Here is a 27,079-nt window from a genome sequence, read left to right as displayed (position 1 = left end):
GCCAAAATGTTGTGCTTTTTTTATTGTTTTTTTTAAACACTGTTTATAACCGAAATGTGTGGACGTGTTCTGATGAATTTAGGCAAACACATAAAATAGTTTAGGGTCAGTAGACTGTATACTTTGATCATTCTGTAATTCATCTCTTAGCTGTTATTTTTATTTATTTTTTTTTGCTTGCACCTGTAAACATAGAAAATGCTTGAACTTCTAAGAATTGATTCTCAGAATGCTTTTAAAAGCCAAGTGACTTGTATTTCCCAGTCTAAAGATTCTAAAACATGGGAAGCTATTAGCACGAGTCGCTTTTGTAAGCATCTCTGAAAGAGAAGAAAGCCACACCAGAGGATCTCACAAATGCACATATGCTTGTGATTACAAGTTACATGTTACAAGACCGAGAAGCTTGGCAAACCACTCCAATATTATTCAGTTAGGCTTTGCTGAAAGGTTTCTCAAAATGGCATCAATGTTATACAAAACAAGCTGATTGTGGCCTTGAATGAAACATTAACAATGTTCAGTTTTGACATCTGAGCCTTATTCTTTGCATGTGAATGTTTTTTGGCCAGATTTGGTCTCAGAATTAAGCACAAACTGATGATTGTCCACTTCTTGGCTCTTCCGTTGTGGCCACTCTACTTCTGCGCAGGCACCAAGTCATCAATGCCCTCATTGTTCTCCAGTCTCTTCTCCATTCTGATAAGAAGCTTGACCCCATCCACTACTAACTGGGTAAGCTCAACTTCCGTGAGTCCGATGGTTTGTCGGTTGCATATTTTGTACATTCCAGGCAAGTCTGCATAAAGAGGACATACAAAGAGTTTCACCAACTTGTACTGTTTAGATTTTCCAGTAGCAGTATTTTGTCTTATGGCAGCATTCTCTGACCCCTGGTCTTGGAATGACCTACACTTCACATTTAAATGTTCTCCCTGCTCCCAACACTGACTGAGCTTATCAGCTAATTAACAAACCCTTCATGAATTTGTTAGAGTAAGGGTACTCTAGGACCAGGGTGAGAGAACGCTAGTGTGAAGAGGCCATAGCATCTGTTGGCAGATACAATCTTCGTTTTTGTTGTTTTCATTTCCATTTAGCAAACCATTTTTTTAACAAATAACTCTGCAGTAGTACTGGAGCTCATTATTACATACGAGCCGTCTCTATGCGAAGCCGCAGTCTGTCCAGGATGTTGTCCAGGCGTTTGTGTGTGAATAGATGAACCACCTTGATTGTAACGCTTGCCTTTAGCCCGGTCCCCACCTCTGCGGGTGAGCTCACCACCCAGCCCAGATGAGGTTTCCAGATGAATGGATGCCTCAGCTTCTTGTACAGTGCTTCCATCTGTAGGGAAATTATATGTTTCATCAGTGCCAATCAAGAACTGGTGGGCGACCAAAATCAAGGTCCCCAGTATGTTAGCATGATGCAACAGTATTAGATTGGAGGTGTTCTTAAATGAGCCTGACCTTTAGTAAACTTATGCAGATGGTTGCAAATGCCTCCTGGATATTGGCATCATTTCTGGAAGACACCAGTCTAAGATGGTCCTCCATGTTAACCCAAACTGCCAAGGTCCCATCCTCACTCACCCTATAAGACAAAAAGTCCAGCAACCCAGCAAAGTACTGCACAACTTTATTAATAAATCTATCGAGTCATTAAAGAGCTACCCAGGTAAAGTCAATATTCAGTGAAAACCTCTAGAACAGGTGCCAGACTTTAGTCCTGCAGGATCACAGCACTGCTCAGTTCATTATTTTGTTGATTTAGCATGTCTTTCAGCTCATCAGCTAAACACCAACCTCTTTATGAGCTGATCTGTACATTGTAGAGCACTAAACTTTCAAGTGTAGTTGACCTCCAGGATTAGAGTTTGACGTTAATGTTCCATTACATTTCCTGAGCATCTTCAGTTTTACCACAAGGCCCGTGCATCAGGCCAGTCGCGACCCACACCAGTCTTTATTAAGGAGGCAGGTGGGCCATCCATAATGATCCCTTTATCCTTCGTCTCTTGGTTGAGATCATCTATAGAGTAAAGCTTTCCTGGAAACTCTTCACTAAATTGGTCCAGAACTGCAAAACCAATCATTGCAAAATCATTACTGTAAACAAAGCTTCCCATCCAATAACTTGTCATGTGCTGTAAATGTGTTATGATTTCAGTTGTATGCTAATTCTATGGCAAACCGTTTCAGTTTAAATCCAGAACTTTTTGATATTCAGTTTGAACAGATAAATGTCATACTAAGAGAAATCAAGCAAGTTCTATTAATATATTGTAGGATGTAAGAATTCAGTTCTCACTAGTAAGAACTCATGGCTATTCCCAATTAATTTTAACAGAATTTTCACTAGTGTGAGTTCAATTTTCTACTTTCACCAGTAAAATTTTTATTTGGCCACGTTGAAATCCAGTTATTAAATGTTCAAGTTTACGGAGCCCCTAAGGGGCCGTGGTTAAAAAAAAAAAAGTTAATGACATTGCATTCCCTCGCAAATAAAATGCGTTCTCTCGCAAAATATATGCTCGTCAGACAGCAAGCAAACGTAGGACCAGAGGTGCCCAAAGACGTTGCCTAACGTTACATTAGAGCTTTGTTTTTAGCATATGTAACGTCAAAAACTGTTTTCCCAGTTTCGCCAGTCTATGCTGAGTTTATTCAGCAATTGTTCTCTGCAGTCTCTGCTTTTACTGTACGAGGACACTCGATCTCAGTTTCAGTTTGCGCTCACTAATAGCATAATCATGTTTGATTTTGAGAAGCGACACTTCTTTAAATTTCAATCCAAGATCAACATAAAATTCAATTAGCTGCTCCGTGTCTGAACTTAAGCAGAGCACAGCTTTTGCAAGTGAATGCATCGTAATGCAAAACATTTGCGAGGGAATGCAATGTCATTAACTAACTTTTTTTTTTTAACTTCGGCCCCTTAGGGGCTCCGTACAAGTTGAACACTTACTAGTGAAAAATAAAATCGTTTTGTGTACATGTAAAAACAAAACACTTTACTCTTATTTAAAGATAATTACTATAATTATTATTTAGTTACTTAAATCCCTCATTTCCTCAAACATGTTAGTGGTTTCAGTGTCACTCCAAAGGTGTTTTTCTACCATCTCGCTGCAACGCTTCTTGCTTATTTCCGATCTGTTTTCGCACATGCGCAGACTGAGAAAACTACAAGAAATCCGAAGCGTATACGTGCGCTGAGAAATCCGATTGCTAAACCGATTATGATCGGATTATTGAGTGCATTTAAACGCGCCGACTGTTCGCCGTTGTCTTACATAAGACTGTCTAAAGTGGCTCAAGCAATTAAATAACTATCTACCTAATAAACTGGTAAGCGGAGTAGCAAGTAGTTTGTTGTTGGCACCACCTATTTCCATTCGCTCTGGGTTGTTCTGCGTCGGCGCCGGCAGGTTCAGTCTCTCTCTCCTTTAAACCGCTGCAACTCTTTTGTGTATTCTGGTTCAAATTGATATGGATCTACGACATTTTGGAAATAGACCTCCTTGAAGTCTTTCACATACTCTGCCATCTTCCAAAAATAGGTAAGAAATTTGTAAAAATAAACTGTAAACAAAAGCTGCTGCTGACGTTAGTTGAACCGCTGTAGCTACAGGCGCCTAACAACAAAAGCGTGTTAGCTTGCGCGCATAGATCTCAGTTGAGAACAGAGCCGGTTTATGAGGAGCCTGGCCACTTCCTATTTCTCTCGTTATGTCAAAAACAGGACTGCAAAACGCCAGAAGGCGCCCGCAAGCGAGTCCTCAATGAAAAGGAGTAAATGGCGCTCAACGGCTAAAAACGAAAAGTTAAAATAGTTTCTAATCACTCGCCCAGAACTTTCCTTTCATTTTAGAAAGTAGAAGGATGTATTTCACTAAAACAAAGAAATCGTACCTATACATTTCCTTTTTTTCTACAGCAAACGGGTTTTGGGCAACAGAAGGCGGGCATTACTGCCACTGAGTGCTGATTGGTTGGCGAGCGGACTCTAAAACAGCGCTCACTGACGTCATGGCGCTGTTTTAAACTCCTATTGTACATAACTCGAGTTCAAAAGCTCTTAAAATATAACAAGTGTTAAAATGGTTTATGCTATTCAGTGTTCAGGAAATGAATGTATTCCTTTACATTAAAAATGTTTAAACATTTATAAACTATGATTTTGCTCAAATTCTCCGTCTTAACCCATCATTTTGGAGTTTTTGACAGGAAACACGGAAGTAATCCTGGAGTAAAACGGACGTCTGGTTCCTAGAACTATAATGGTGGACAATTCTGACTCGGTAAATTTCTCTGGAAAGGCGCATTTCACACCAAACCACTCTGAATTGTTTTGTTAACATTTAAACCATTGAATGAGTAAGTAATTTTGCAAAATCGGTGGAGTTCCCCTTTAAACGCTAAAAGTGATTTCCATAGAGTAGCCCCTTCAGTTAACATCAGAAGTGTGAGTGAGATTAATGCAGTACCTTTCTTGGCCAGTGTGAGGAGCTGTCTCCTCTCCCCTCGGCTGCAGTGCGTGGGGAAGCAGTAGTCCTCCACACAGCGAGCAACACTCACCTCACAACTTTCTGCATAAGCTGGGTCAAAGTCATCACCTCCCTACACACACACACATGCACTCATGAATTACTGAATCTCGAGGGGCTTATTGCTTTTATAAAACGGCGGCCGACATAAAATATGATAAAACACAATTTTTCAGAAAATAGTTTATTATTAATAACAATCGATGTAAACAAATATTCCGCTAAGATTTTTTATTCATTAAGGTTTATTCTGCCAATTGTTTATTCAAAATATGCAAAAACTACAAGAGCAAAATATAAGCTATCTTATTGGCCTATTTGCTTGAACCATATCTTTTCTTTTTGTGGTGTAACTTATTTCCCATAGGTTGTTGGGGGAGTTGCAGTGCATGCTGGGGATTGTAGTGCAGCGCATTGTGAAACAAGCTAATTTTAACAGATTAAATAGCACCAATTAAACGGTGCCCCTCTTACCACACTGGGACTGAATCTCAAATAACTCCCAGCTCCCTTCACAGTGCACTACTTAAATTTAAAGGAATTTAAATACTGGTTCCTGCACCACAACAGTGCTTAATCCATACTCGACAAATAGTCGGTATTTGGCTGCAGAAGGTAGAATTCCAAAAATTACATAGCACACTACATTTAGGGAGTACAGAGCCATTTGAGATTCCGCCTGGATTTAATGCCACTTAAGGCAAATATGACAATCACAAATATTTAAAGCGTGTAAGCCATTCAAGTGACATTCTTTAGACACCTACATTGCAGTTTAACAGTGAATCATATCATAAGTACTTTTCATGCCTGTGATATTAATGATAAAGTTGTTTAGTTTGTTAACTATCTTTTAGCCTGAAAAAGAAGCTAAATTCAGCCTCGTAGTTTTAACACTGGTAGTATTTTTTGATAAGGAGTTTTAGCATATTGAAATAGCCAACCTAGAGGTTTTATTTACGGGCATACCTATAGAAATGCCTGTAGAAATACAGTAGAACATTTCAATAAGGTAGCACAACTCATTAGAACACCGTCATAACCTGCTTTACTTTCGAGTAGCTTAGTGACATCAAATTGATGCACATTAGCTTGCATGTAGCAATATTAGTATTAAGTCTCTTTAACGACCTTGTAATTCGGAAGATCTAGTGATATTCGGGAGAGAAACGTACACAACAAAAATGTATCAGATTCTGAACATTTTTATTTAATACAGGGTGCGATAGAGGTGATTTTTGCGAAAACCCCATTCATTCTGGCCATAGAGAAATCGAGCGTAGACCTGGAGTTCCTAATATGGGCATAACGCGGACTACAGTGGTCTATACATCACATCTTGCTGCTGTCAAGTGGTGTCTGGAACTGGGAAATACCAGTTTTCCAATTTGTAAATTGCTTTCTTTTTTCTGTGTGGTGGGCATACCTGTGAACAAGCCCCTGAGTGTGGCAAAGTAAAAATGAGTGAGGACAGGGTAAAGTAAGTGAATGGTGGCAATGCGCACAGGGTGAAACCTGTTTCAGGAGTGAAGTCATATTTACTAGTTTACAAAATGGTGTATACAACCTTCGCATGAGCACCCGAACACAGAATCCCATGTTTACTAGTTGTGAATACGACTTTGTCAGTCATTCGAGCGCAATTTACAAATGGGAAAATTGGTATTTCCCAGTATCCTATACCACTGGAACACAGCATTAACATTAATTACATGTGGATATCTTTAAATTAAAACTAGCACTCACCTTCACGTTGTCATAATTGAAGTCACTCTCTTGCATAACATCACTCGACACCTTGTAGCTGTGGTAGGTTTCAATAACGCGGTCAAAAAAATCACAGAAGAGAATGTAGGACTGGGCATCCCCAGCTAAACAGCCTACTGTCGTGGGTCCTGTACGTGTTCCTATGCCACATGGATAAACGCACTTTTTACATGTGAGATATAATCCAAAATGCATTTCTTTAAAAATTACCATTTTCATACATTTTGTAATGTATTTGATGAGTTTTCATCAACGTTAACACATGAAGGCAATAAGAGGAGTGGTGGAGATCATATCCGAAGTGCCTGTGATTTTTAAAATGCAGACTTAGAAAAGAAAAACATCTCAAAAGTCAAACCACCGTTTTGCAGCATAAGTAAATAGATTGTCATTATGCTAGTAGTGAACTATGTTGCCTGTAACAGTTGCTAAAAACAATTGAGAAAAAAAGGTTAAAACAAAAGTTAGGGGTTGCCTTAAAGTTAGGACAGTATTTAGGAAGTGTAGTCTAGTTAGTATGCTTATGTTATACTGTTTTCTTATCTGGAGTTAGGATATGGTAATACGTTTAAGAAATGTTGTACTGTAATAACTGTTGTCCTAAACTGAGGTTGACATTTTGACTAAACAGATAAGATTTCAGAGTTAAGATGTTTCTGAAATATGGCCCTTGGTTTCATGAATGAACTGAGAATGTCTCAGAAGGGAAGTTATAGCACAAAGTAAAATGTTTAGTGATCACTCTCATTCACATCTGTCTGCCTTCTTACAATGCAGTGTCAGATGAACTTCAGGGCAGGAAGTAAGAACATACAAATGCTCTAGTTGATGTTGAGAGTGATGTCTGTGTAGATTTGGAAGTGCTTTAGTATTCTGTTATTTAAGTATTTTATATTGTTCCTACTTTGCTTGTTTGTTTGATCAGCTTGATTTCTGTCAATTCTTTTCACATGAAAAAAACAACTGAGAACATATCCTTGAATAATAACATGGTAAAAAGAAAGTGTATGACAATAGGCATAATTGTGCTGAGGTAGTTATGAGTCATCCTTCCACACCATGTGTCTTTTGAAGTTTTGCAGAACTGCAAGTGTGATGTTTCCGACGCCTTCAAATGCCAGTGTGCATTGTAAAATATGTCAACCAGTGAAGTGGTTTTGAGCAAGAAACCAGCACTGCCATACCATTTAGAAAGTTTATGTATTACCTTTGGTTTGGTTACAATACTACACAGTTTGGGATTGATTTTATGAATAAATACATTAGCATACACCTGCTATTTTGCTTGTGTTGATGTGAAATTAACTCCTAAAATTAAGATAGCTAGTGTTTGGTGGACACACTTACTGTCCAGATATTTATTGAGACATTAAATTTGCTCATGCAATCAATTTAAACCATTTTTTAAAATCGGCCCACTAAGTAGAACTCTCAGTGAGATTGTTGAACAGTGACCTTAATAAAAACAGGCACCTCACCTGGGTCCTCCAGGCCCGGACGAATGATGTCATCAAAGATGACCCCACTCTCAGTCGCACGATTGAACTGCCGAGTATACATGTGCAGGTCTAGGACACGAGCCATACAGGTGTAATTGCCGTCCACACTGGGGAACTCCTCTTTGGGGGAGCCTCTTTTTAGCTTAAGCTTAGACATGGGGTCCGGTGGGACCAAACTCTGAGATGAACAGAGTGCAGTTATAAGACAGAAAGACAAGAGGTCACACTGTAAATATCACAACATAGTCCAGGTGCCATGGCCCTCTTCCTGCTTGCCAAGATTGAGTGCTTTAACTAATGTTACAAAGTGCTTTGCATCCTGCCCTATTGTTAACCCTACTGTTTTCTTAATGTGCCAAGGAATTGCAAGGTGAGGGGAGGTGGTAATCCAGTCAATATTATTATGACCAGAACAATGCTACTGCCTGCTACTGCTTTGCTTTTTTAAATCTTGTTCACAGAAAGGGACTTTCCTCTTGTTTCAAAATGTAAATGTGTTTGGTATTTTCATAGAAGGGGAATACCTCAAGCAAAGGCCTGTACTTTGCCTCCAAAGGGTGCTCTGCAGGAGCTGAAAAAAAGACTGATGTTAGCAAGAACTGCTATGCATTATTCCAGTGATATGCAACACCAGCTCTGCTACATTTCAGCTCCTTAGCTAGTACAATACTTTTTAGCAGAGGTCACACTGATGTATTCATCTCCTTAAGGTAGCTTTTGATACATCTAAGCCTTCATCCTGGATATTGTTCTTCATGCTTTTAACAGCATTTGGTCTTCCAGTTTATTTGTTATCACTAAGCCCACAATTCCTGCTTCTCAACAATGTATCAATTCCTGCTTCTCAACAATGTATCAAGCAGTTCATGTTGGCTAATTCCGATTCTCATGATAGCCTGCTTGACACTGACATTTCTTTTGTCTTTGGTTTAGAGACAGACTCCTGCTGCTAATGAGTATTCAACAGTCCCGTTACTTATAGTCCCTGTGTTAATAATAAGGGAACTACATATTAAAAGGGCTATGATTTTTGTGTGGTCAGGTGTAGCTGTAAATATCCAACATTCATAAATTTAACCTGACAGACATTTTACGTTGAATCCAGTGCGCTGCAATACAGAGCCAAAGCAACAAAAATTGTGTCACTGTGCAATTACTTGCTGTTGTGCTACAGTTCTAATAAAAAATATATGTACAACACTCTTAGTAGCTTTGACCCTATAAAGAATGAAGGAGACATGCAAGGGACACTTACGTTTGATCAGCCAAACTTTGTTTCTTTTCCACATCCTCTGTTTTGCTAGAGCGTTTGAGGCTAGGTGTCTGGAGAGCACTATGCATGGAACAAAACACGGTGGCGCGTGACAGCTGGCCTTAATGTGAACAAAAGATCTATGAATAGCCTGGGGGTCTTGTTATCTGAGCACTTATTATCCCTAGGCCCCCCTCATTTGTACAAATCCATGGCCATACTAGTGTCGTGTTTCTTGGCTGTAATAATGCACCTATTTTTGACATCTGCGTCATATTTTATTTCTAATCTGGACAAAATTAGGAAGGGTCATTTTGGAAGGGTAAAGGCAATTTGTCTCGTTAAATATTTGGCTGGGACAAACTTCCTGAATCTGCTTGGAGGTGGTCTTGAAGAAAATGACAAGCGCTGCTCACATCTGTAAATTTCTACTTTTATGTATTTGTATTGACCCCTTGTCTTTAGCCAGAAAATCTGTTCAAACTTTTTTGGGAACAGAGTATTCTGCATTTCAGAAGCCTGTGTTAGAAGCTCATGGCTGTGTCTTTCAGACGAAAGTGGAACAGCTGAGTCATCTCACAGGTGTATATGTGTGTGTAGTGAACGACTGGATTCACAGGTTTCTAGAGTTGCACCTTCTCATTTTCACAAATACAGAACACTATATATCACCACTGCGTACACCAGATACACACTGTAGAAGATGCACCAGCTCTTTATTAGGAAAAGCACTTATAAAATTTTACCATGAATAAAATAAAAATACAAAGACTCAATTAATACACTTTTTGCTACAGTGTCCCAACTAGTAAACATTGCTCATCTGGATCCTCACAATTGACCATCTGCAAAATAATGAAAGACATGCTTCTTAGCCTAAACTATGTGGAAGACCACACTCACAGCTCATTGTCAAAACTAGCAACAAACAATGAGCCCCCTTCAGCACCAACTAGCTCCTTAGCATCTATTCTTGTTATGACTACCTCCAGCATTAGATTTGGTGTTAGCTCATCTGTAGGGGTAGCTTCCATTACTAAAACCTGCTTATTAAACATTAAAACCTGCTTTAACTTTGAGTGACTAATCAATTTCCCTGATTTGATGAGTGTAAACTGGGTTTCCAGAATCCTTTTTGTTTACTTTAAATTGGCCTACATGCTATTTTGTCAGTTCTCAAATATGTATGTCTGCTAATTTTTTAAGATACTTTATTTTTGAATGAAAACGTTTTCAAATGTACTCCTCTGTGTGCTTCAAAACTTGCCTTTGTGCTGCTGAACTTGTAGGTCTGTTAGGGATGCTACCAGAAAACCTGAGCTGAAAGTCTGACAGACATAGCTACAATAACTAAGAAAGGTGGGACTTGTCACAAATGGTCAATTGGTAAATTATGTATAAAAATAACTTAGGTTTGTGACTGACCTACTCTCTATAAACTCCAATTTTCCAAAGGCCTTTGAACATTCCACCCAGAACACACTACAAATCCTCCAACCCTGTTGTGTCCACCTTGACTTTGATAAACAGTGTGTCGTCTCTTATATAAACCGCATTCCGGGGAGCCTCCAGCTCACCATGGGAGATGAAGCGGGGAAAGCCTAAAGCTGAGTTATTTTCAGATGTGGGACGGCGGAAGCTCTCACTGGCAGTGTCTGGTGTGAAGCTGCAGTTGATGTGGTTACGGGAGCCACTCTGGTCCAGCACGGTCAAAGTGACATTTTGGCGAAAGGGCCACGGCAGCAGTGAGTCGAAGTCTCCCCTCATCAGCATCACATACAGGGACAGGTGAGTGCCCCGGGCAGCGCCCTCCCCACCAGGATACACGCGTGCACTCAGCTTGTATCCACTGCGGCTGGTGTAGAAGGGTGGGGAGTTGAGGGGTGTGCCAGCTTCTTTCTTGCGGTGATAGTCATGCACTTTCCAGATGAGCTTTCCATCGTATGAAGTGGACTCCAGCTGGCGAAAACGCTGCTCATTGCACTGCAGCTGCTCCACATGGATGTCCAGCAGACGAGTGTGACGCTGACAAGTCTGCCCTAAGGCACCTGCACAGTGACACACACAAACACAAATACACTCACAAAGAGCACTGTTTATAAAGTTCAATGGCCAAAAAGCTCTGTCTGCAATATATCCTGCCCTACTGGACATCACAGGACATCAGAATCAGACCAGTTTGAATGTACATACCAAAGTGAACATAACCAAACACAACTGAACTAATGCTGTCACCCATTATAGATTATAATAGTCATTAAATAATCTGCCAAATATGTAGTTGAATAATCAGTATTTTAAAAAAGGCCACACAATAAAATGGACCCAACTGAGCAATGAGAAACTATGCTACACCTATCAAAGATTCCAAAATATTTTACTGCAAAAAGAAGACAAAAAGACTTCAATTAAAATCGATCTTCTCTGTGAATTTTCTGAGATTAGTTGCATAATGCATAAATTCCTTATTGGTCTCTTTTACAGTACCAAGAAAGCCTGATAAGACACACCCTTATTTATATGCGATTATTTGCCACATGTTTTGAACATGTTACAGATTTTAAATGATGTTTTTTTTTAAATTTAAGTAATCAAGTTTAAGTGAATTCTTGTGACAGCCCTAAACTAAACATCATACAATACTATGAGTGATCTCTCAGAAGTGTGAATAAGATTTAATGTGTCCAGCTGCTCCCAACTAGCACATACCATTTTGGAGAAAAACATATGACCCACTGGATTGTAAGGGCAAAAAGCTGATTGTGTGTTCAAACACCCTTACCCAGATGTTCTCTGAGGCTCTGTGTCATTGCCACCTGCTGTCTGAGGGAGTCCAGTGAAGCACGGAGAGCAGCCAGCTCCTCTTTAGCCAACTCCGCCTCCAAAACGCCCCGCAGGTCCTGCAGCTCGCGCTTCACACTGGACACATGCTCTCTCTGCTCCTCCACTGACCTCTACAATACAAACATTCTAAGCCTCAGCTAAGGTCTCTCTTTAGCACGGATGTCCCTCCATGACTTGACATGCTTGTAACCCTACTGCACACAATAGCAGCTTCAGGGCCACATATGCTTCTAGCAAAGACCTGGGCCAATTTCACAGACTTGACATAACTTTAGTCATTACTAATTTAGTTTAATAGTTTATCTTTTACTTTTTACTAATTTTCAAAATCCAACAATTTATAATTTCAGCCAATATAAGAATTACTTTCTTTTTTACTAGATTATTCAAACTATAATTCAAATTATATAATCATGCATGTAATTACATAGCATGTTATGCAATCAATTACACTGACATTACATTAACATTCTGTATTGAAGCCTGCACACTGTCAAGCAATGACAGGAAAGCAGCAAATATGTACAGGATCATGCACAAATCATCATAAAAGATCCACTGTCTAATAAATTACTTCTTCTACTTCTGCTACCATAAACTCAAAAGTGGTACTGATAGCCGCAATTTCTAATGGTTAAATAATACAAATGCTGCAATGTGGGAAGAGAAGATTTGTCGGTTTCTGTTGATTAGCTCTTAGTTTTCATTAGACCTCTTTATAGACAGTGAAATATTTGTGTCATAATGTTTTACCTAACGCTTAAAACATATTTTACCTAATGCTTAAAGTTGGATTTTGTACACATTTGACATGTTCAAATTTACCAGTTCAGCCACTGCTGTGAACTCTCTGGAATTGTCCCTGTAGATCTATCCCTCTACAACTCTCTGTCTATCTAAACTGTTTTGTTTTAGCCCTGCTGGGATTATCTCCTTAGTGTAGTTATATTGCACTACAAAGAATTCACATCATAAGGTTTTACAGAACTAGAGAAGCTCCAATATCATCTATTTAGATATATTTATTTACTAATATTATATATTTAATAAAGATATTTACATTTATAGATATATGACATAAGGATGGATGTGTATATTACAATGGATTTTCCACATCATGATTAGTCTTTCTAAATTGACATAAATACTGGAAAAAGCATAATAACAACAATAAATTGACAGAAAAATTATATATGGACATTACATTTATTACATAAGCTCCAGACCCTTTGCAATAACTCCCTTTACCTGTATGGCAGAAAGGGTGCTATCACACTTGGAGACCTCTCTGTTAAGGCTGCTGACCAGCAGGTTCCTCTCCTTCAGCTCCCCCTGTTGGACAGCCAAGTCCTGCTGTAGCTGATCCACCTGATGTTGAGATACACACAAAAAAAAACCATCAAGAAAACTGGCTGGCTGACTGTAAACCTTCTAGAGCTTACTGGGGCTTTCAGGGTGTGTAGTAAGTTTACTGTGTTAATAACACATACTGTGTTATTATGAGTTTTATTATTTAGTATTATGAGAATTTGCACCTGTTCCATTAGCTTGCTATTGCTGTCCAATACAAGGAGCACATGGTGACTGAATTCTGTGTACTCATGGACTTTCACTTGGCCTCTTTTATCCTAAAACAGACAAAAGGCATTTTGATATCATCACAATTGGATTGAATTAGTACTTTTATTGTGGATAATGTCACAATGCACTTTTACACTGAATTAACTGAGGCTGCTGGCCTCTCCCTGTCAGTCCAGTTCAGCTACAGCTGCTTGTCTTATAATGCCAGGACACTTGGTATATAGTGCACTTACTCTGACTGTGCAGCCATACTTCTTATAAATGCAGTCTGTTTCCACCTCTGGACACTCATCTGCATGGTCTTTGAGCTGCAGGTTGCAAATGGTAGGTAAGAAAGACAGGGGTGCATTAGAGAAAGACAGAGCCGTCAAGAATATAGAAATACTGAACAGGCAAATTAAATTGTGTTGTATCTGAACAGGAAGAAGACAGTAAGGAGACGGGACAGAATTGAATGGAAAACCTTAATTAAAAATGTAATCATGTTTCACCTTATGCCTTTTAACCATATGAGAGCATTTATTGGGACACTGAACTTCAGCCTCTGGGCATGAGGTCTTTTCATGGTCCTGTAATGGTTCATTGGAGAATGTTAGCTGATTTATAACTGAGATAAATCTTACATCTGAAGTTAAAATGGAAAAAGCCTCTGACCGGCAGCTGGGTAACAGGGTAAGGTTTCTTGCAATAGCGACAGAATTCTGTGCGAAAAGGGCACAGGCTTCTTTGATGATCTGTCAAGTTTTTGCGTAACAGGATGTCAGTGCAGCCTGGGTTGGAACACTGCAGGGCTTCATACTGACAGGCCTTTAGGTGGTCCTAATAAAGAGAGTGAGAGCAAGAAAGAGAGAAATGGAGACTATTACTCAGGTCTGTACAGCGGAAGAGTGCAGGAGTTTTCTTAGTATCACTTTGTATAGGCATGGTTTCAGCTTCAGTGATTCTGTTGTGAGTGTTTGGGTCTTACCTGCAAATTACACAGTGTCACCTTTTGTGTGCAGGCCGGAGAGTTGGTACAGTAAACCTCGAGATTTAGTACTTCTCTTTTACAGCAGTTGTCTTGAAAAACCTGCAGGCAACAGAATCTTTCAAACCCTTTGGTCACATGAGTAACCCAGAGTTATAGTGTAGTTTTTTTTCTTACCTCCTCTGGTTTGATCAAAATGTCATCAAAGGGGCATTTTGAAGTGTCACCATTCTCACTGAAAAAAAGACAGGCAGTGTTGTTGTATGTTGCATTTGCACCTCCCCAAAACAGACTGGATGAGGCATTACGTTTTTCAAAGATCCCTGAATGGGTGGGAGAATATCTACATGTATCTGACTTTACTTGCATCTATGCTGATTCTCGTAATGTGGGAAATTTCCCTGTTCAAGTATTTGCTGTGTCCTTACATGAATATTCTGATGCACTTGGCACAGAAGATATGGCCGCAGCCTGTCTGGTGTGGATTAAGGATGACACCACCACAGGCCGGACACACGTACTGGTCATCCAGCCTGGCTACGAAGCTAAGCTTGCGGCCTGCCAGGACGGACTCCAGCTCCCAGGACCTCACATGGTCAGAACCCTGCTGGGACAACTGGAACTTTGGACATTCATTCTCCTCCGCAGCCATGCCACTCCAAGCTCTCTCACACTAGAAAGACTGGACAAGCAGCCATAACTAACGCAGCCATGTACTTAAAGTGTTCCTTTACAATTCACGCAGTGCCACCCTACTAAACAAAATTAGACATATGCAATAGTTGTCATCAAGACAGCAAAAAGGCATCAACTCGTAATAGAAAAAGTAACGCAGTGTCTATTAATTATTGCCTCGTGTAATAATTAGCAACGAAAGAAATTTGAATGTGGAAGAGCAGCCTCCCCTGTGTTGATAGGAACTGACGGCAAATATTAAGACCTTTTTTGCTGCAGCCTCATTATTTTCATGTCTCTTTATTGTGACTACGGAGAAACCGAAGCACCGTAAGAGCAACACTAAAAAAGATAGAGAAGGACAGAACATCGAGTGTGTGGCCAATTTCACTGTGCGCAAAACGCGGGGAATCCCCAGCGCAAGTCGACACAGAAATATACGGCTGTTAACCGAAGATCTTAGGGCAGATACATTAGACACTTAAAGGCACTCATCATCTCTAAACGTTCAAAGGCGGCATTTGTGACTGTCATCAATTCTCTTTATCATGAATTTAGCATTTAAACGTTTGCTTTCGCTTTGTTTAGCCCACGGGGAGGAAACTAAAAGACGAGGAAACGTACGTTTGAGTGTCACTCTGCACAGGTTACGTACCTCGGCGCTGGCGGCCTTAGCTGCTCTTTTCTCTGCAGGTTTGTAGAGGTTGTAAGCTCTGAGAGTCAGGGAGCGAGCGAGCGAGGGAAAGAAGCTTTAAGAGGAAGAATCGCCCCGCGCGCTCGGAGGAGCACCAACACGCACCGTTACGTCACAGTCGGAAATGGCGCGCGGCCAAGCCGATTAAACCGAACGGGAAGAAACTGCCGTTAGATTCACACAGTTATAGCGAGGACCTGTGTGTCTGAGAAAGCCAACATTTCCACCCAATTTGTCCCTCGTTCAGTTTGAACAATGTGGTTATGAACAATTTAACTCTGTAACCTGTGCACTGGAGTAAAAGGCAAAGAGATTTCTTAAAGTAGAAGCATTTATCGCCCCTATGGCCCCACTCCCCTCCGTACACTACATGACGTGCAGCACGGTGAAATACGCGGACATTATGCATCAAGGTTTCAGAGGCTGCGTTTTTAAAAATGCTGTCCGGTGTTTTAGGAAGTTTAGAGAGGGATTAGAGAAGTTGTTTAAACGGCCATTTATGACACCTCCACACACTAACTTTGATCACAGCCCCTTGACTGCTTTGCATTTACACAGAAATGTGCCCGAAATGTACAACTTCACAAAGAACCACAGAGATTGAAGTTACACTCCTGCTTTTAATGCCTACAACTCTGAGGTCTGGACAGTGTGCCAGCAGTTTCAAATTGAATGGTAACTAAAACGGAATCGATATAAGCCAATGTTTCTACACAATTTATAAGTGCTATAAATAATTTAGACATTCTCAGAGGAAACTTCGTGAAAAATGGATACAATTAACGAGATATATTAAGGAAACGTCAAGATTTTACAGGAAAATTTTAAGACTAAAAGACTGAAAATGACAGAACTCAGACCACAGTGCAACAACGAGGAAATATTAAGCGGAGGGAAAAAAAAACAGACAAAAAAACAAAACATACAGTGAACTTACAGGCATCAGGACATGCACTAACATCAGTGGAGCGCAAACCCAATATCTTTGCCAAGAGAGTGAACAAAAAGTTATACCATTACATCTAAACACTGACAAAGATTATTACAATGAATTTTTCAACCAACAAAATGAAGAACATCATGTTTTTCTGTGACACAGGCAGATAAACATACACAATACCACCTCTGTATAAAAAGGTACACAATTTAATGCTACATGCTGTGACATGATTTCTATGGGGTTTTTTTGTGTTTGTTTTTTTTAAGGGCACCAAACAGTATGGCATTAAACGCAGGCACATACAGTCAACAGCTTAATGTCTGGTTCTATTATATCTTACATTTCTCAAGGATTAAAAAAGAAAATAAACATCAACCAACATACACAAATAAATAATATTGTTTACAGAGAAATGAGAGTTTACAATATGCACAAAATGTAGGCTATTTTAGTGTTTATAGCAAACAGGGTGTAGATACATGAATCAAGTGTGAAAATCATTAATTATGTATGCCTAATGAACAGCAGCTTGTGATAAAATGTGCAGCTGGATACATTATAAATATGAATTCAGAACGGCACAAAGTTAAAATGCAAACCTTAACGGGGGTTCTTAATACCAAGTTTCCAGTTTGAAATGAACACAACGTTCTCTTAGATCTTAAGAGCACTTTCATGGTAAAAAATAATCTGGACAATAAGTATCAAGCTATGTGGAGTCCTTAGCACCAGGTATAAAAATAAATAATGCTTATATACATATGACAAGAGAGTCACAAAAATGATGCACAGAAGCTCCAATACATACTACAAAAAAAGGAAATAAAACAAAAGGACCAGTCAATCCCTTTCATTTTAAAAAGGATCCCCTTACTCTGGATTTAAAAACCACTTACTTTACAGAACTTCTGACTGTCAGACAATTTTGCTGAACAAATGTCTCTTTCATCACCAGTACAAGGTCTTGAGAGTTTAATTAAAAACACTTCAAAACAGAAAAAAGAAAATCAACTAGTCGGCTACACAAGTATTTTCAAATAAATAGAAACATCATCTAACCTTTTACAGCTTAAAAACTCAGTCTTAGGCTAATATTCAGAAATACAAGATAAACACTGTCCTGCAAGGACAACCATTGATAGAAAAATACCACAATATAACTGATAGCAACTGTGACCAACCCCTCCCTCCTTCTCACTCTAATGCTCAGTGCAGAGAGGATGAGGGGTTTTCAGGCTGGATGCCTACCAGTGTGGGAGGCTGCTGGCCCATGGCTGGGCTGGTTGCGACAGCCACAGGGGCAGCTGGCCGGGGATTGAGGCGCGGAGGGAGGGGGTTGGAAGGTCGAATAAGTGGGGGTGGCTGGTTAAGAGCAGGCCGAGGCTGCAGGAAACGGGCTTGCTGCTGGAGAGGTGGCGGTTGCCGGTGCAAGGCAGGTGTGGCAGGGAGGGAGGGCCGGAGCAGGGGGGGAGGCTGGTTCAAGGAGGTGCTGCCACTCACTGCTGCTATACCTGATGTGGCTACAGCTACAGGGGATGGCCCAGAGGCAGGAGTCACCAGACCCTAGAGAAGAAGAAAGTATATTACTGTTCTTGAACTAATTAACATGAAGTACAACTGGCTTACCTGTTCATTTTTTTTTTTTAATAAAAGGGTAGGAATTACTACACATTCCGTGACATGACTCTACTGCAATATTCAGAAAACTATGATATGCTAAGTATTTTGATATGATATTGCAATAAATCATGATTTATACATTTTGTCTGTACATTAAGCCTCCATAAGAAAAGCTGGTCATATCCAATGAAGCTTACGTTTTGTTCATCTCTTATTTCTAAGAACAGAACTGTGAATTACCCACAACACCGCAGGTCATACACAGATGAAGGAAGGAAAACACTCAAACGTGCAGACAGGGGGTGCCTCAGCATTAGGGTTGTGAACGACTGCATTATATTATCAATCCTAACTGCATGATGGTCCTGTAATGGATGAAAACCTTGGTGCTTTCTAGAGATGAAACGGTTACCGGTTTCACGATAAACCGCGGTAAAATTAATGGCTGTTAGCAGTACCGTTTGAACTTTAAAGTATCGTTAAAACCGCGGTCGATTACCGCAGTGTGAAAACTCGGAGATTCTGAGACGTTTCAGCCTTCTAAGAAGACCAAGTCTGACGTTTGGTCATATTTTTGGTTTTATAAGGATGCAGAAGGAAAGTTAATTGAAGATGACCACCCTGTCTGCAGAACATGCCGAAAGAAAATAGCGGCGAAAGGGGGCAACACATCAAACTTTACGAATCATTTTGCGACCACCACCCGCTACTTTTTAGAGAATGCAAGGTTAACTTTAACGTAGAAGTCTGTGGAGACTTTGAAATAGAAGAAATGTCACGGTTTGTGTGGTTTGACCTATGCTTATGGTTCGTTAATCATATAAAATGAAGCTTTTAGCGTCAAAAAAAAAAAAGAAAAACAATCAGTGAATCAACTGTGAATCGAAACTAAAGCTTTTAACACATTTCTGTGGAGCAGAGTCTCCAAAATGAGCTCGGAGTTAACAGTCACACGAGCTCTGGAACGGGACGCTGCAGAGGTTCAAACTGCACAGCTCCCCTTTCTCGTCTCGCTTGCAGTGTTTACTGTCTGAGAATAACACCGTCTCAAATCACTCAGTGTCCCCTACATAGTGCGCTACTGTTCAAACAAACACGATCATCATTAACAAGCAGTTGAGTTTTAAATAGGGACTGTTGATTATAGATGACTTAGTCGAACGTTTCACGCACTCTTTGGGTGAAGGATTTACTATTTCATGATCCACGAAGTGAACTACATAGGGAAGATAGTGTGCTTTGAGACGGGACCTCGCGCAAGTAAACCCTGCGTGCTGCTTTTAGGAAAAGTTTCAGAGATTAAACTTCAGGAGTGTTTCTGCCGCAGCTCAGATGTGCGTTAATTTTATGTTTTAGTTTTTAATGCTTTTAGAGAAGCAACTCCACAGGTGAAGACACACTGTGTGAGTTCTACACTGTCTGCAGCTCACAGCGCGGTCACACAATTCCTCTGTGATTTTGGCTGTTTTTCCTGGTGCACTGTGTTGATTAGGGGAACAGCGCCACAACGGCACAATAATGCTGCAGCTGCAGTTCGGACAGAAATCCCCCGAGTGCAGCACCTCTTAGAAGTAGTAATTTTCCATTAAGACCCACCTCAGAGTTGGTCGAGATTTAATTCTCTATGCATGGAAATCCCTAGTTATTGTAATTAATAATAATAATAATAAGAAGAAGACGAAGAAGAAAAAGAATAGTAACAGTAATAATAATAATAATAATAATAATAATAATAACTGTATAATAATACATTTGCTATTCTTTTGTTTACAGAGTATTACCAGTATTCTAAGTAATACAAAAGTAATACTAAAAATGTATTGACCTTATTAAAATAAAATTTGGTGAAACAAGTTTTAGTTTGTGTATCAGTATTTATTTTTTTATTTATTTTACTTTTCAAAACATTTGAACAATATTGCGATAATACCGATAATCGTGATAATTTTGGTCATGATAATCGTGATATGAAATTTTAATATCGTTTCATCTCTAGTGCTTTCTTGTGGATTAAGATCTAAAAATGTAATGTAATTCTGCAAATCTATTAGTCTCTGTGTAACAAATGTACTTTTAAACCCAAAATGTTATAGTATATGGTATTCATTTCTCCTTCCAGCCCTATTAACGTACCTCTTCCTCCTCTTCATCTGTGCTCTTTCCAGATGGGGTGTTAGAGTTGTTCTTCCCTTCTTCGCCAGAGGTGGCACTGTCTCCATTGGGGGCATGAGTTCCCTGCTCAGCCTCCCACTCCTGGAGCACCTCCTCTAGGTTAAAGCGGCGCCGATAATTCACAAAGAAGTTTTTAACTTGCCCCACTGTCTTATTACCAATAACATCTGCAATAGCCTGGAAATCTTTGCCATACTTGCGGACTCCTGAAAAGATCATAAATTGTATGTTATATACAGCACAGCAAATTTGACTTATGAGCTAAATAAGATCCAACACCTTCTACTACCTTGCACAGCAAGTAGTTGCTCATCTGTAGTCCAGCGGGCATTGACTTTTTGATTGCTCTGAAATACAGAAAAAAGAACAAACTATTCTCTATGATTGCAAAAAGCAATTAAAGCTGACTGAAATAGGCCTGTGTCTGACGATGGTTAAATGAGTTACCATAGTAACAGCCCCCAGTTACGCTAAAAACCTGCTGACCAACAGTTTAAAAAAGGTTGTTCATCGATTTACTTCATGCAAAACAAAGCAAGACACTAGTATTCCCACGTGTTTCAAACGTTCAATTACGTTTACGTGTTGGATGATGTGATATCCTACTTTAATACCACAATTACCAAACCAAGCATAGATAATATTGTTCTAGAAATACACTGCACTGGTTAAATGGATAACATGCCTGTTAAGAACACTTAAGGTATACTTTTTAGGACGTCCTCAGGCCACATACTCTTCCGTGTCTCAGGAAAAACGAGTGAAATCACATTTATGCTCTCATACTTCAGATAAAAATGAGCCTTTTCAAACAGCCTTGGGAGAAAACTATTTCACAGGCCTAGATTTAAAGATTTCGTTTCCGATCGAAACATGCTACATTATAACACACTTAGTAAAACTACAAAACAAACAGACACCGATTCCGATTATCGGTGTTGGCATACAAACTTGTTTCCTTGCCAATAAAAGCGCCTTTTGTTATTTATGCATATATCTGACACAACCGTGATCAACAAAACACCTCTATGGTCAGGCTCAATGCAACGCCTACAGCCCATGTGTCAAACAATGCCTGCGGGCCAACTCAGGCCCGTGACATGATCCTATTCAGCCCGTGAAATAATTTTAATTCTCTATTATTATTAGCCTGTTTCATGCCGAGAGGCACTACAGTCCCCAGCATGCACTGCAACATAGTGTGTGTTCTGTCCCCCAACAACAATCTCTAGGCCAGCGGTTACACAAAAAGAAAATGTGCCTGGTGTCTAGGTCAAGCAAATAGGCAGTTTTAAAAAACTACCTAACACAATTAATTTTCATTTAGAATTATTTTAAAATACAGATTTCATGCCTATTTTGCTGTTGCAGTTTTGACATATTTTGTACAAACAATACTCAGGTCATCGCAAAATGTTAAGTAGTAATGAAATAAAACCACAGCTGGCCGACAGATTTGCTGAGATTTTTTAATCTGACAAATGTGGATAAGTCATCAAGTTTAAAAAATAAAAAAATTGGCACTTTTGTTGCCTGTCTCTGTGTCCCGTGTCCCAAAGTGTAGTGGCAGACACGCAGTTCTGTAGTAGTTTGAATACGTTCAGAATGTATGTGCCTACAGCGGCGCTTCAGTGGCCCAACTGTGCAGAGAAGCCTCCAGAAAGCGGTAAATTCTTTATAAAATCATAACGTATAAATTTACATTTTAAAAATAAACTATACAGGAGTTCTGGTCATTTTAATTTCTATTTTTACTGTTTTAAAACAGACAGCTGCAGCTTGCTAATGTGACATCCACTGCTTCACTTAGGTTAAATGAGCTTTTCCATCGAATCATACATCGCAGAATACATCTGATACAATTAACACATTCAACTACTGCTTGCATCAAATATATTTTCAGTCATACAACAAAATGAAACACACAACAGCATTCTATTCCCTCGTTCGTGTTACTTTTTCCAAAGTAGCAACCAAAGTAGCGCCGGCTCTGACGTGCACCCTTTCAACAATGTCACTGACTCGTGCTGTATGATATGCGTTTGTATAAGTATTGATATATGTTTTTGAGCCCCTTTGTCGATCCCCCTTTTTCTTACAAATGTCACTATTAAACATCGAGAGCTACTTACATATTTATTTAATCTGTTTATTATCTTAAACTGCTCAAAGCACTTTATTTCTTGTGATATTCTAATCTTCAATTAATACAAGCTGTGAATAAGAATTGCATTCTTGTAAATGTTCACACTACTAACATCAAATTTACAGTAAATGAGTATCGCCCCCAAATATCGGTCATCGGCGCCCTTGATAAACTGACAATTGGTTTCAGTGTCGGCCCTGATAAAACCATATCAGTCAATCACGAGTTACTATATGGTAAACATAGCATGTATTTCAATCAAGCAAAGAGAAGGATTTTGACACAATGCACACATCTTATAATCAGTACAAATAACAATAAGAAACTGCCTACGAGACCTCTGACACTGGACTGTAAACTGATAATTATGATTTACCTCAGGCAGCCGGTACTCATCAATGCCAGATTCTATTCTCTGTTTTAGACCACTGTTCACTTGCTTGGCATTTTGAACCTAGGGGACCAAGAAAAACAAAAAAATGTTTGGATTATCAAGGGTGGAAAGCAATTCCAAATACCCATCTCATACTATAATGTTCATAATTTAGTGTTCTTACTTTATGCATCTTGAAAAAAAAATGCCATTAAAGTAAGACAAAAGAATACGGAATATTAGAACAAATAATGTACCCTGTCCAACATACATACATCCATATTGACCTTAGGACTTAACACTGAACAGTTACCTGTCTTTTCAGGGAGACCAGCTCCATGTCCAGCTGGCGGAGGACAGTGTTAGCTGCGCTGGAACTGCAAGACACTGCCACCACATCCTCCTGTGTGAGGTACATGCCTTTGGGCGGGCGGCACTTGGAGCGTTGCGAGTGATGGCGGTGCTGCAGGGTCTGGTGGTCCCGTCGGCCCATGCTTATTTTAGAGCTCATCATCTGGGGTTCTGTGTGGCTCTGGGGAATGAACAGATAGACAATGGCCTTAACAACAGAGAATCATTTTACAGGACAGGGCCAAGTATTAATTAACATCAAGATAATACAGTTACGTATTCAAGAGGCCAACTGCGGTCCTGGTGAGGATTAGAACCCCTGACAATGTTTTAAATCATCATTAACGTTACCTCTTTTTTAGCCTCTTTAGTGGGGTCATAATCACTGTCATTCCCTTCAATAGGGTTGGCTTCCTCCATTTCTTCATCACTGGACAAAAATAAGATGCACTGGTAGGAATACACAGGCCTATATCTAAATCAACACCTTTTAAAAATAAGGCAAGAATATCACCATTCAGTGAATTGTGCACCTTTCATCTTGATTACTACGGGTTGCCAGCTTTCTTGCTTGTCTGTCCATCAAGCTTGTCCTGGATCTGGTCTTCTTCCATGAATAGTAATACTTCACAAGACTTGATATGGATTTGTCAGGCAACTGCAAGAAATTATTAAAGTCTGTAATTTTTTTTTTTTTTAAATGCTGCATTCCTCCAAGAGTATCAAACCTCAGTTTCAAAACTCTAACCTGAAATCACGATGCAGGAGAGTTTTTAGTTTTGTAACAACAGAGCATACTAGACTGCAACAAAACAAATTCTTTTGCTGTATAGTGCTAACATATACTTTTATAATACAATATTTTAAACACCACTGCATGTGACTTGTTTGTTGAATAATGTTATCTTAAAGCATCAACCAGTGTCTCACCATCTGCTGAATCCTGTGAAAGCTCTTCCCATGGAAGCTGAAAGCCTGCTCAAACAGCACTTTATCCTCCACTGTCCACTCATCCGGGAAAGGAGTAAAGTTAGGCAGGTCAGCCAGAGACTTCTCTATGTTGTGCTTGTGCCAGAAGAGCATGCCAAGAGCCTGTTGGGCACAGACAGTTACGTCATCTATTTTGAAAAGATTTGTGACTGCTGATTTGAGACGAGGAGCTCCTCTGTGCTTTATCTAAGCTCATGTCTTTTCATTAATTTCTTTATTAAAAGAGGAGTCACTGATCTTCAATCAGTACAGTCAACCAGCCCTGCTGAAAACAACTAGGGGTCACCAAATGTCACTGACCAACCGAGTGGCTCAGATATCTACATAACACTTCATCATATGAGATAATCCAGTAATACATAAGCCCTACCTGCTCAACATTGTACCCATGCTTTTCTTTTGCAATGGCAATGTATTCATCCACTGTGGGGAGGAGGGAAACAGAAATGTTTGACACTCAACACAGCCTGTTGCTTACTTTCAATACAAATTAAAACACGGGAAAGAGTGAAATGGCTATGCTTACATTTCGTGTCAACAATTGTATGGTATGGAGACCACACCAACATGCCACCGCTGTCTTTGTCACTGTACTTTGTAGACCCTGCAGCAATATAAAACATTTTAATGACGCACGAGTAGCTAACACACAAAAATATAAACGTTTAATAAACGCTGTACGTACAGAAGAGCAATATATATTGAATTAACTCGGGGAAAAAAAACAAATCGGGATGTCATAGGCTTCATAACAGCTTTGGCGCTTTACAGAGAACAAGCCGCTGTCATTTCAATAGTCGTGTAGTTCACAACTGGGGTTTACACTTCAGCCTGTGGAAACGTCACCGTGTATTCCGCAAACAACTATTACTGAATAACTAACGAGTAATTAAAAGCTTCTCATTTGTTATTAAAAATTCCGCCGTAAGAACGCAAGCGGACTTCACTGCGAGTTGTAGTGTTTACTTCTATTTAGCAAACTGGTCGGCTAACCAGGGAAGCTAACGGGCGTCCATTATTGCTACCGATTCTCTCAGTAACGTTAAATAATATGAATACTGAAACTGCAAAGCATTCAAATGCAGATACATGATGTTGCCTAAATTACCCAATTTAGTTAACATCGAGCTGGTAAATACCAGGTAAAACAGCTTTTGAGGTAACGTTACTCTGGTTAACATGGAACCGAGGCTACCACATTTCAGTCAGGTTCTTATAACGTTCAGCAGAGCTTACATGCGTACCGTACCTGGATCGTATTCAGGAATATTTGCTTGATAATCAGATCCCACACGCATGCCAACATCTGCTAAAAAGAAGCATACGCTAGTTGTTGGGGATTCTTTCAACAAGTAAATCACAAAATTTAGAACAAAATGTAAAGATGCCTGTTCGAGGCTATACCGTGCTCGTCGTCACTGCCACTCTCCTCGGAAAAATGGCCATTCGAAGCATTTGAAGGGCTTTTAGTCCCGTTAGACCGACCTTTCCCCAGATATTCCGAACCTTTATCCATCATCCCTGGCATTCTAACGGTATATGCAATTTCTTGAAAAAAATTAAAATTATATGCATTCAATACACAATTTAAGTAGTCTGTCCCTTGCAATAACTCCCTGCGCAGCTGTGCCACTGTGCCCCTTACTGTATTCCTCCACCACAATGTTGGGTACTTTTATTTGTGTCCGCATTCCAATAATTTATTGGCCCGTTAAATAGTTTGATATTGCATTTTACATAATTCATTCAGTCAATAAATATTTAATTTCTGTTGATAATCAAAGTCCCAGGTCCTCGTTAACGAACTAACTTCTTTGGCGGAAGGAATTGTTACGCATGTAAATGGAGTCAAAGCGCGCCTCTTACGTGCGCCAGAGTTGTTTATGCGTTCAAACCAGTCATTGGTGATACTACAATACGCGTTCATGTTTAAAATTCTTGTAAATAAAACTATTGTTGTTTTATTTTTGCGGCTAGCGAAGTGGCATATAATTAATGTGTCATTAGAGAAATGTTGTCATTAGACATCTGTTCACACACAGGCCATCTAAAATGATAACGCTCTTATGGGGACCTCAGATTCTCCTTTGTGCATGCCGAGCTCCTTTAAATTCTTGAAGCATTTGTGTGTGTGTGTGTGTGTGTGTGTGGGACATTTCTGTCTTAAACTTGTTAGTTTTTCCATATCCGTGAACTCCACATTCCATAGATGTACTAATTACCTCCAGCAGATGGGGCCAAAACACTGCTACACTGAAGAGCTTGGTAATACTATCAAATCTCAAATCTACACAAGCAAGATTAGTTGAACATTCTATAATACAGGATATGATTTTCATCCTTGATGAGCGCCACAGCAAGGGAATCTATGTGTGTGTGTCTGCATACGTGTGTGTTGTGCAAATATCCAGGCTTGCTATTGTAAGAGAATTAAAAATATAGCGCGGGAACATATCTGTATACATACCAAACGCCCTTGTTAAAATAACTCCTAAAATCCTCCAGTGTTCTGAGCTGAATTTCTTGAATGTTTCTGTTGATGATGTAATTCCTTCGACAGCCAGTAGGTGGAGTCGTCATGTCGCTGTGAGCGATTACACACTTGAAGTGGGTGGCACCGACCTGGAGCAGTAAATCCATACTGGAGGCTTTTTCG

At 39.6% G+C, this 27,079-nt stretch overlaps 3 protein-coding genes across 5 annotated transcripts; all 3 read right to left on the bottom strand.

Moving 5' to 3' along the window:
* Window positions 1–7: 7 nt before the first annotated feature.
* zgc:172076 lies at window positions 8–9,210 on the bottom strand. 2 transcript variants are annotated; one of them, XM_036585933.1, is made up of 9 exons: window positions 9,074–9,210; window positions 8,343–8,389; window positions 7,798–7,996; window positions 6,299–6,459; window positions 4,493–4,625; window positions 1,926–2,082; window positions 1,473–1,596; window positions 1,158–1,347; window positions 8–799 (listed from the first exon to the last, which is right to left on the bottom strand). In XM_036585933.1, the coding sequence occupies exons 1-9, from the start codon at window positions 9,105–9,107 to the stop codon at window positions 639–641; spliced, it is 1,206 nt and encodes a 401-aa protein (XP_036441826.1). In that variant the 5' UTR covers window positions 9,108–9,210; the 3' UTR covers window positions 8–638. The 2 variants fall into 2 exon arrangements, with proteins under 2 accessions (XP_036441826.1, XP_036441827.1); XM_036585934.1 differs by lacking the exon at window positions 8,343–8,389 and having other exon boundaries at window positions 9,074–9,202.
* Window positions 9,211–9,760: 550 nt separating this feature from the next.
* Window positions 9,761–15,944, bottom strand: traf5 (Tnf receptor-associated factor 5). Its single transcript, XM_036587342.1, has 11 exons — window positions 15,793–15,944; window positions 14,891–15,144; window positions 14,640–14,697; window positions 14,463–14,564; window positions 14,150–14,314; window positions 13,987–14,064; window positions 13,729–13,803; window positions 13,450–13,542; window positions 13,163–13,282; window positions 11,853–12,024; window positions 9,761–11,118 (listed from the first exon to the last, which is right to left on the bottom strand). The coding sequence occupies exons 2-11, from the start codon at window positions 15,112–15,114 to the stop codon at window positions 10,553–10,555; spliced, it is 1,653 nt and encodes a 550-aa protein (XP_036443235.1). The 5' UTR covers window positions 15,115–15,144; window positions 15,793–15,944; the 3' UTR covers window positions 9,761–10,552.
* A 487-nt stretch (window positions 15,945–16,431) lies between these two features.
* On the bottom strand, window positions 16,432–26,070 carry rcor3 (REST corepressor 3). 2 transcript variants are annotated; one of them, XM_036586546.1, is made up of 12 exons: window positions 25,828–26,070; window positions 25,673–25,732; window positions 24,950–25,027; window positions 24,794–24,846; window positions 24,364–24,525; window positions 23,967–24,091; window positions 23,785–23,863; window positions 23,396–23,614; window positions 23,086–23,163; window positions 20,853–20,910; window positions 20,525–20,769; window positions 16,432–18,334 (listed from the first exon to the last, which is right to left on the bottom strand). In XM_036586546.1, exons 1-12 carry the CDS (start codon window positions 25,949–25,951, stop codon window positions 17,978–17,980), a joined length of 1,638 nt encoding a protein of 545 aa, XP_036442439.1. In that variant the 5' UTR covers window positions 25,952–26,070; the 3' UTR covers window positions 16,432–17,977. The 2 variants fall into 2 exon arrangements, with proteins under 2 accessions (XP_036442439.1, XP_036442440.1); XM_036586547.1 differs by having other exon boundaries at window positions 25,673–25,729.
* Window positions 26,071–27,079: the final 1,009 nt, after the last annotated feature.

The sequence above is a fragment of the Colossoma macropomum genome, unplaced genomic scaffold (genome assembly GCF_904425465.1).
Source record: "Colossoma macropomum unplaced genomic scaffold, Colossoma_macropomum, whole genome shotgun sequence".
Lineage (NCBI taxonomy): Eukaryota > Metazoa > Chordata > Actinopteri > Characiformes > Serrasalmidae > Colossoma > Colossoma macropomum.
This window is presented reverse-complemented; position numbering and strand designations above follow the sequence as displayed.

Excerpts from the sequence above, each read along its gene's own strand:
- zgc:172076 (XM_036585933.1), bottom strand. The coding sequence starts at position 9,107 with ATGTGGAAAAGAAACAAAGTTTGGCTGATCAAAC. Across the intron at positions 7,997-8,342 it reads AGTACAGGCCTTTGCTTGAG|AGTTTGGTCCCACCGGACCC; the intron begins GTATTCCCCTTC and ends TGTTCATCTCAG. Across the intron at positions 1,597-1,925 it reads CCTGATGCACGGGCCTTGTG|GGTGAGTGAGGATGGGACCT; the intron begins GTAAAACTGAAG and ends TTTGTCTTATAG.
- traf5 (XM_036587342.1), bottom strand. The coding sequence starts at position 15,114 with ATGGCTGCGGAGGAGAATGAATGTCCAAAGTTCCAGTTGTCCCAGCAG. Across the intron at positions 14,315-14,462 it reads TGACACTGTGTAATTTGCAG|GACCACCTAAAGGCCTGTCA; the intron begins GTAAGACCCAAA and ends TCTCTTTATTAG. Across the intron at positions 13,283-13,449 it reads ATAGCAAGCTAATGGAACAG|GTGGATCAGCTACAGCAGGA; the intron begins GTGCAAATTCTC and ends TCTCAACATCAG.
- rcor3 (XM_036586546.1), bottom strand. The coding sequence starts at position 25,951 with ATGCCAGGGATGATGGATAAAGGTTCGGAATATCTGGGGAAAGGTCGG. Across the intron at positions 25,028-25,672 it reads TATTCCTGAATACGATCCAG|GGTCTACAAAGTACAGTGAC; the intron begins GTACGGTACGCA and ends ATATTGCTGCAG. Across the intron at positions 24,847-24,949 it reads TACAATTGTTGACACGAAAT|TGGATGAATACATTGCCATT; the intron begins GTAAGCATAGCC and ends TCCTCCCCACAG.